Source organism: Pinus tabuliformis, chromosome 4_2 (assembly GCF_031772625.1).
Source record: "Pinus tabuliformis cultivar Carrire ecotype Pingquan chromosome 4_2, CPIR1, whole genome shotgun sequence".
NCBI classification, from domain to species: Eukaryota; Viridiplantae; Streptophyta; class Pinopsida; order Pinales; family Pinaceae; genus Pinus; species Pinus tabuliformis.
This window is the reverse complement of record NC_142304.1, coordinates 423,169,563-423,176,214: the sequence shown is the minus strand read 5'-3', so window position 1 is coordinate 423,176,214 and position 6,652 is coordinate 423,169,563. Positions and strand designations below refer to the sequence as shown.

General features: G+C 40.0%; 1 protein-coding gene across 1 annotated transcript; it reads right to left on the bottom strand.

Annotated features, from left to right (window-relative positions):
* Positions 1 to 2,851: 2,851 nt before the first annotated feature.
* On the bottom strand, positions 2,852 to 6,427 carry LOC149169751 (uncharacterized). Its single transcript, XM_089425321.1, has 3 exons — positions 4,411 to 6,427; positions 3,463 to 4,260; positions 2,852 to 3,378 (listed from the first exon to the last, which is right to left on the bottom strand). The coding sequence occupies exons 1-3, from the start codon at positions 6,425 to 6,427 to the stop codon at positions 2,852 to 2,854; spliced, it is 3,342 nt and encodes a 1,113-aa protein (XP_089281447.1).
* Positions 6,428 to 6,652: the final 225 nt, after the last annotated feature.

Genomic DNA, 6,652 nt, shown 5'->3' with positions numbered 1-6,652 from the left:
TATGTATGACAATAATAACTTGGAGGAAGTGTATTCTTACAAGTACCTAGGAATTGATATTCATCACAATCTCAACTGGAACTATAGCATTGAGAAAAGGATTAATGGGGGCTGGAAAGCTTATTTTGGTCTTGAAAATAATTGTAAAACGAAAAACCTCGTAACATGGGATAAAAAGAAGTTCCTCTTTGAAACTTTAGTCACTCCAGTTATCTTATAAGGATGTGAGGTTTGGGGTTGCAGCATCTCTAGAGAATCCTGGAGAAATATTGAGCAAATCTAGAAGCGTTTTATAATGTATAACCTGAAGATTAAAAGTAATACACCCTATCCTATTCTCCTTATTGAAGTAGGTCTTTCCCCTATCGAGAGCCTAGCTATGATTAGGCTTCTGTTGTATAAGCACAAAATCAATAACATAGGCAATCATAGACTTCCTAAGCTAGCTTTAAATTCCAACCAAAACCACCTAAGGCTCAAGCGAGGGTGGTATAAAGACACGAGGGCCTGGTTAAACTATTGGGAGATCAACGAGAATGATGCATTGCAAAACATTAATAACATTAAATATATTGTTACTTCTAAGTTCAAAGAAAAAATGTGGTGTGAGAAACATTTAGCGGCTAAAAGAAAATTAAGTTATTATAAGAAGGTCATAAACCCCACCCTAGGGGATCAAAAGTATCTCTCTATTTTAACTAGCTCAAAGAAGAAAATAAATATAGCAAAGATTAGAACAAATTCTCATGAGCTCTATAGTGAAACAGGTTGTTGGGCAGTTCCTAAAACACCATGGATGGAAAGGATCTGCCATCCATGTGAGAATAGGAACATCGAGGATGAAAACCACTGCCTCTTAGAGTGCCCCGCGCACAACCACATTAGATCTCAATTTCATAAGATTTGTCACAATACTGACCTTCCTAACCTTTTACAATGTCAAAATTATAGTGAGCTTGGAAGGCTTCTCTCCAAGCTTTTTGAGCATAGGAATAAAATCTTAAATCAAAATAAGTAATTTGCTTCTTTAGGTCTGATAGACCAAAATTTGGTCTCAGCAGATGTTAACCATCATCATCATCATCATCATATATTGAGTATTATTTTGACTAAGTATTATTATTTCAAGATATATATATATATATATATATATATATATATATATATATATATATATATATATATATATATATATATAATTTAAGTTATATAAGTTGCTTTAGACAAATTTTATAATGAAAATATTAGTAGATTATTTTCAAATTTAAAATTTGAAATTTTTTGTTACATTTTAAAATTTAAAATTTGAAAAAAAAGGCTCAGTTGTTGGAAGGTAGGCCGAAGGCTCAAGGCTCAAGGTTCAAGGAGGGGCCCCATCAAGGATGGGTGTCCCATCAAGGTGGGCCGAAGGCTCAAGGCTAAAGGTGGGGCCCCATCAAGGAGGGGCCCCATCTGCTCTCCAGTTTAGTATGGAGGAGATGTTGTAATGTTTAGATTTGTTAAACATTTTAATTTGGTCAAATAAAAATAAATAAAACAAATTTGAGGTAAAATAGTCAATTTATTATTGGTAGTTTTTGGCTCCAATTTGACAACTCTTGCTTTTTCCATATATATATATATATATATATATATATATATATATATAACTAGTCTAGATCCATCTTAACTCCAAATATACCAAAGGCTCAGAGGGATCAAATCTCTTGAAATGCAAACCTCTTTTGGAGTGAAAAGAGATTTTATCCCTCTTGGAGCTTGTAGATCCAAAATTAACCATAAAAATTTATAGATCTACATAATTCAGGTTTCTAAGCATCTTCCCTATAATAAATAGAGATAGATAGCCTTCCATGAAATTGCAATGATGAACACAAAGTTGAGAGGGGTAGAAAATTGAAATTCTAGCAGAGACGCTGATGTTTTCCCCATTTGTCATGGAAAATTACCCAAGGACATACATATATGTTTTCTCTTGTTTACCTAGCCAATCCCCAATATCCAAATCATTGGGTGGCACATTTCCACCAACATTCCAAGTGCCTACTAATATATATTATGAAAAGTGAGTTGCGGTTCCACACCATTAATCGATAAAGAACAGAAAAACTGGAGAAAATATTTTATTTTATTTAAAAGATAATATATATTATATAAAGATTATTTTCTCTTGGAAAAAAAACTAATGATGACCTTGCTTTACCAACCAACCAAATACTATTAACAAGTGAACCTAGTTATATGAAGGAGTTTCAGTAAAATTGTTCCTTAACACAATTTTTTTTTTCACAATCTTGAAATGCTTGCCATATTTTAAATATTTAATTGCTTTGAAACTTTTTCAAATAACACAATGCAAAGTAATGCCATTGTGCATCAACTCAACTCATGCCATCGTCACTGGAGAAATACAATATGGGACACTACACAATTAGAAATTAACATTGCAATACCAAGAGAGCTTGCAAAGTTGAGTTTCAGGCATAACATTGTAAGTTTCGGGCAGAACGTTGAGAAAAAAATCACTGGAAATTTTACCAATAGTTGTTTTCCACCATAAACATTCATACAAATCTCTTTGTTTTCATCTCCATAACTTTGATATCTTTTTTTTTGACAGAAACGGTTATATTGTGATTATATTCCTCCTGGCTTGAATGCCAAATTTCTGAGTACAATAAGGATGCCTGGATCCTGAGAAGTTTCACTTATGAAAGTGTGGTTGTTGATGTTACTTGTGATTTTCCCCTTGGCATCAAGATCTTTAGTTTCTATATTCTCTATTTTCCCCCACTTGGATATACATACAAATTTTTTTTGAATCAAGCAGTAAAACATGGCGGACTGCAAGTTAAGGAATGGCTTCCCATGACTCTTTTCCTTCTTTCATCTTGACCCCGACAGATAGAAGAGCTGCTTTGTTTGCTTCGCTGTCAGCTTCTTTATTGTGGGCTCTCAAAATATGGTAGTAGCTCAGCTTCTGGAAGTCACTTTCAAGGGCCTTGATTCTGAAGATCATTCTGGCTAGATTGAGGTCTGCTGCAGGGGAGTTAGAGATCATAGCACCTATTATGATTTGAGAATCTCCTATAACCGTTGCTTCTCTTATTTTCAGCTCTTTTAGGGTCTTGAGGCCTTGCAGAAGGGCCAAGGCCTCAGCTTGTGTGCTGGTCATATGTCCAAGCCCCCAAGCATATGAGCGGATTTTTGTTCCTGTAGGATTTAGGATGACCCCTCCAGCACCTGCTCTGCCCGGGTTGCCCTTAGCTGCTCCATCGAAGAAAAGGAAGTAGCTTGATTGAGTTTTAATCCAGTCTTGGAAGTCAGCTTCTGTTTTCCTGATTTGCCATTCTTTGAGAGGAGGTGCTTTTCTGATTGCTAGGAGGAAATGTAATCACAGGAAGTCGCCCCAAACATTGTCTTGATGGCTGAGATTTGCATCATCTTTGATTTGGGACAGACATTCCTTTAATTGGCACTTGATCTTTACTTCAATAATTTTTTGGTTCTGCCTGTCATTTTTGAAGGTTCTTCTGTTGCGTTCCAGCCACAACTGCCAGCAAATGACCTTTGGGAGGATGGCCCAGGCTGATTTGATTACCTGATTCTGAGGAGAAGGCCCTGGGTAGTTTGAAGTCCAGCTAGAGAAGAGGTCAGCCATTGTATTCGGTAGATGAAAGGAGGGATCCAAGACATATAACAGAGCGCTCCAAATCTGTTTAGCAAATCTGCACTCCAGGAAGATGTGTGCAGCTGTTTCTTCACTATTGCTACATAGGTGACATATGGAGGGACCGTTGAATCCCAGCTTCTGCAAACAGTCAAAGATAAGGATTCTGCCATGGCACAGCACCCACGCAAACATGTCTATTTTGGGCCACGCCTGAATTCTCCAGATCGCTTGCCATGGCGCTGGGTTGGTGGGGACGTGCGGCCTCTCTCTGTGTTTAACGTAACCTTCAGCCACCGTATACCCTTTGGATTTATTTCCCCAGCCGATAGCGTCCTGGGTATACTTGTTCAAGGGCGCAAGTCCGTGGAGAAGATCGATCAGCGTGGCCCAGTCAGCGACCAGGCGATCTGGCAAATCAACAGACTTCCAGCCAGTCCACTCACTGCCTTTCCAAGTGGAGATATCCCAGAGCGTGTTTAAGTTATTTCTTTCCATCCACTCCCGGAGCTCGCCCAAATGCGCTCTGTCGCTGATCGGGACAGAGGATAGGATTCTGTCAGACCAAATTTTTGTTTTCTTGCCGTTACCTGGAATTCTATAACAATAATTTTTTATCAGAGAGGCGGCCTTATCATAGAGTTTTAGGAAAGGCGAATTTGGCAGTCGAATTACATGGTCTAAGCAGCTGGAGCGAGGGCCTCAGAGATATTTTTTCCTGAGAGCTGTCTGAGCCCAACCAGGATTGGGCACGACAACTCTCCAGATGACCTTTGCCGCCATTTCTACATTCATATGGTCCGGATTTTTAAAGTTAAGACCTCCTTCCCACAGAGGCTTAGAAATAACTTCCCAGCTGATGAGGGGGATTTTTCTTTCATTCTGCTTTCCACCTTTCCAGAAAAATCTCCGAATATGCTCGTCCATTTTTTTTAGGATGATTGAAGGAGCAAGCATTCCTGCAAATTGAAAAATAGGGAGACTAGTGAGCACTGATTTGATGAGAACAGACTTACCAGCATAGTTGAGCCAGGTAAAGCCCCAGGCCTGAATTTTTGCTTGGAATTTTTCGAGCTGGGGAAGCCAATCTTTGCTGGAGATTCTTTTGTGTACAACCGGGAGGCCCAGGTATTTGAAGGAGGTCCATGAAGCGGAGGCTGCGAATCCAAGGCACCTGGAGATATCAGTGAGAAGTCTGGGCGGGGTATTCCAACTGTAGATGTGGGACTTGTTCTTATTGATAACGCTGCCAGAGGCCATGCTGAATTCTTCCAGGACAGCTTTGAATTTGGAGGCAGTGGAGAGGGAGGCAGCGCCCAGAAGCAAGGTGTCGTCCGCGAACAAAGCGTGGTTGATGTTCTTGACTCCTCTTGCTATACGCAGTCCCATTAATTCTTGTTCTTGCATTTTTTTTTCCAGGAGGAAACTGAGAGCTGATGCTTGAATGACAAAAAGCAGAGGGGAGAGAGGGCACCCCTGCCTGAGTCCTCTTGAAGCTTTAAAGAAGTCCGTGGCTCTTCCATTCACAAGAGGGGCAATCCATGGTTCCGAAACGCAGGCCCGGATCCAGCTAATGAAGTTTGATCCGAACCCAAACCTGTTCATAACTTCTAGCAAAAAACTGTGATTTACACGATCAAATGCATTTTCTAGATCAAGTTTAATTATCATACCTTGCTCTTTACGGTGGAGACTTGAGTGGATTGCCTCCTGAACAAGGGTGAAGTTGTCCACTATCTGCCTCCCTTGGATGAAGCCGCCTTGATTCTCCGGGATTATCTTAGGGAGTACATGCTTCAAACGATTTGCGATGACTTTTGTGATTAGTTTATACCCAATGTTGCAAAGGGAGATCAGCCGAAATCTGCTGAAGTTGCTGGCCCCTTTTTCCTTTGGAATGAGGGCTAAGAAGGCAGAGTTTGTGCTCCCACCTATTTTTTGGGAGTTCTGAGATTTCCGGATCATTTTAATCAGGTCTTTTTCAATAATGGGCCAGCATGATTGAATAAATCTGGCAGTGAATCCATCCGGCCCAGGGGCCTTGTCCGGATCCATGTCATATAATGCTTTTCTGACTTCATCTTTGGTTATTTTGGCCTCCAAGGTTTCATTCATACCTGGGGAAATTTTGGTTGGGATCGTTTCTAAAAGATTTGAAGCATGGTGCTGTACCTTTTCTTCTCTATATAACTTTAGGAAGTGGGTGTGGGCTGCCTTCTTTATGTCTAAAAACTCCTTGAATGTTTTGCTGTCCACCTTGATCTCGGAAATGGTGTTATAAAATTTTCTGCTCTGCGCTTGCTTATGGAAAAAAGCTGTATTTCTGTCCCCTGATTTTAGCCAGAGGCTTCTAGATTTTAAACGCAAGTATTCCTCTTCTGCAAGGCATGCTTTATTATAGTGTTGTTGGAGATGGGCTTCTTGGTCAAGCAGATCTTTGGTGATTGGAGAATCTTCCATATGAGATTGATGATTGGAAAGGGCTACTTTGATGTTTTTTCTTTCTGTATCCGGTTTGGGTAGAGTTTTGGCCCAATGTTTTAGAGCTATTTTTACCCTTCTGAGCTTTTCTTCCCATATGAAGAAGGGGGATCCTGTAATAGATTGATTCCAACAATCCTTGACAAGCTGCATGAAATCTGGTTCCTTGATCCAGTTTGGGCTGAATCTGAAGGGGATAGGACCCAGGTCAAGGTGAGGAAATAATTCTAGATTTATGGGTTTATGATCTGAGATACTGTTGGGGAGAATGCCCATTCTTGGTTCTACTCCCAGCAGTAAATAAGAGCTTTGCATGAAGAATCTATCTAATCTAGCTTCTATATGCCCCGGACCTATTCTTTTGTTGGTCCAAGAGTACTTACCGGAGGAGGGTTTGATGTCAATCAGGTCTCAGTCTTGCATGAGGTCCTCCGCCCATTCTCTTGCCGGATCACGAACAGCGCTACCACCTCTTTTTTTAGACGAACTGAGAGTAAGATT